Genomic DNA, 1,766 nt, shown 5'->3' with positions numbered 1-1,766 from the left:
TTACAAATTTAAATAGTGATAAAAAATTGCATGTCCTTGTTGCACTGTTGCTTTTGTACTGGACAATTGCAGATTCTCCCCTAAAAACTTTGTAATCTTTTCTAGTTGTGGAAATGGATTCATCATGTTATGTCCACCCTGGACCACTCTTGCTTCTATTTCACCTGTAATTTTCTCAATTTGACTTTTCAGAACATAATTCTCCTCCACCATCTCATTTTTCTCCATAGTCACCTGTCCAATTCAGATAATATCATGAATTTATCACTATAATCATATTCAAAAAGAAAGATTTATTCAAAATCATGAATTGTAGATTTGTTTTGTCAATGAACATGGTGCGTCTATTAATGTCTTAAAGTTTAGTATGAGACTATTTCCATTCAAAAACACATTAACCACTTGAATTTTTAATTCATGAAATAAGGTACTTCTATAGAAAATAACCTTTTCCAAAATTTAAATTGTTGTGTCAAACATACCACTAAAAATACAAACTTTATTCTAAAAATAGATAAAATCTTTAAAATTGATCTTTTCTATACATGTTTTGATGGATAATTAAAGGAAAATGATGGTTTTAAATAACTTTCATTGTAATTTTTCATAAGTCGACAAAAATATTTCACATTGTCCTCTCTTTGAAGTTTTCAAATAGAACTTACGCTTTGGTTGTGCCACTTATAACTTTCATCCGCACTTCCCAGGTAAGTATCCCTTTTTGGCTCATAGTCCCATGTAGCCATTGTTCCAAATTACCATTGTTCACATATTCATACACTAGTAACCTGCAGATCAGATGACAACCACACTTATTAAGAAAAGACAATCAAAAGAGCTTGCTTCAGTTCAAATTTTCAACAAAAAAAGTAAGACTAAGGCCATCACAAATGAAAAATAGAAGTTAGTAATGTGATCCAATATATAAGGGAATATTTGAATTTGTGATATTTTGATACATTAAGAACACCAAGTTTACTTGTGAACTCCTTTTACGCAATAACCAAGTAAGCACACAAGATTTTGATGTCTCACATAGCCAATAGCTTCCACTTCCACCCTGAACTCTTTCTCTGCTTGTTCCCTGTGAATTCAACACATTATGCAATTATGGAGCAAGTTCAAAGATCATTGCTCAATCAAGAAATAGCAACAATAGATGACACTCACAGGATAAACCATCAAATGTTCTTACAAGTTGTTAAGAATTTTCTTAACCGCCACCTCGGATCCATGGATCAATCCTCCCTTCTAAGCAACCCCATAGACAAATTGATGAACTCTGAACTAAAAAGAACTCAAACTCGTAACATACAACACTATTAAGTTCTTCCTCAGATGAACACAAACCACCTTGGCCCACATTATTTGTATTGCGCAGCTTGCTGAGTGCTTGCTGCAAAGGTTCGATCTCTTTTATTTTCTCATCCACAATACTCTAAAATTGCCTACTGTCACCTCTTAGAGACTTGATTTGAAAAATCAACTCGGCTCGTCCTGAACCAAATAATAGGGAAGGTATCAAATATAGTCAAGGCATAATGAGCACAAATATTGAAGGAGGTCAATGTATTAGCTCCTTTTGTAATGAGAAACTCACTGTGAGAGAATACACTCTTCAATTATAGAAGACGAAAAAATCCCAACCAGTAAGAATGTGGAAACCAAATAATTAAATTTGGGAATAGAGATATAGGGAATAGGTTTTGGAAAACAGAAAATTTGAGAGGGATTAGAAATAAAAGTATACGGATAGTGGAANAAAA

General features: G+C 33.0%; 1 protein-coding gene across 1 annotated transcript; it reads right to left on the bottom strand.

Moving 5' to 3' along the window:
* On the bottom strand, window positions 1-791 carry LOC111242261. The gene is made up of 2 exons (XM_022784762.1): window positions 666-791; window positions 1-234 (listed from the first exon to the last, which is right to left on the bottom strand). Exons 1-2 carry the CDS (start codon window positions 744-746, stop codon window positions 1-3), a joined length of 315 nt encoding a protein of 104 aa, XP_022640483.1. The 5' UTR covers window positions 747-791.
* Window positions 792-1,766: the final 975 nt, after the last annotated feature.

The sequence above is a fragment of the Vigna radiata genome, chromosome 8 (assembly GCF_000741045.1).
Source record: "Vigna radiata var. radiata cultivar VC1973A chromosome 8, Vradiata_ver6, whole genome shotgun sequence".
NCBI classification, from domain to species: domain Eukaryota; kingdom Viridiplantae; phylum Streptophyta; class Magnoliopsida; order Fabales; family Fabaceae; genus Vigna; species Vigna radiata.
This window is presented reverse-complemented; position numbering and strand designations above follow the sequence as displayed.

Excerpts from the sequence above, each read along its gene's own strand:
- LOC111242261 (XM_022784762.1), bottom strand. The coding sequence starts at position 746 with ATGGCTACATGGGACTATGAGCCAAAAAGGGATACTTACCTGGGAAGT. Across the intron at positions 235-665 it reads ATAAGTGGCACAACCAAAGC|GTGACTATGGAGAAAAATGA; the intron begins GTAAGTTCTATT and ends TGAATTGGACAG.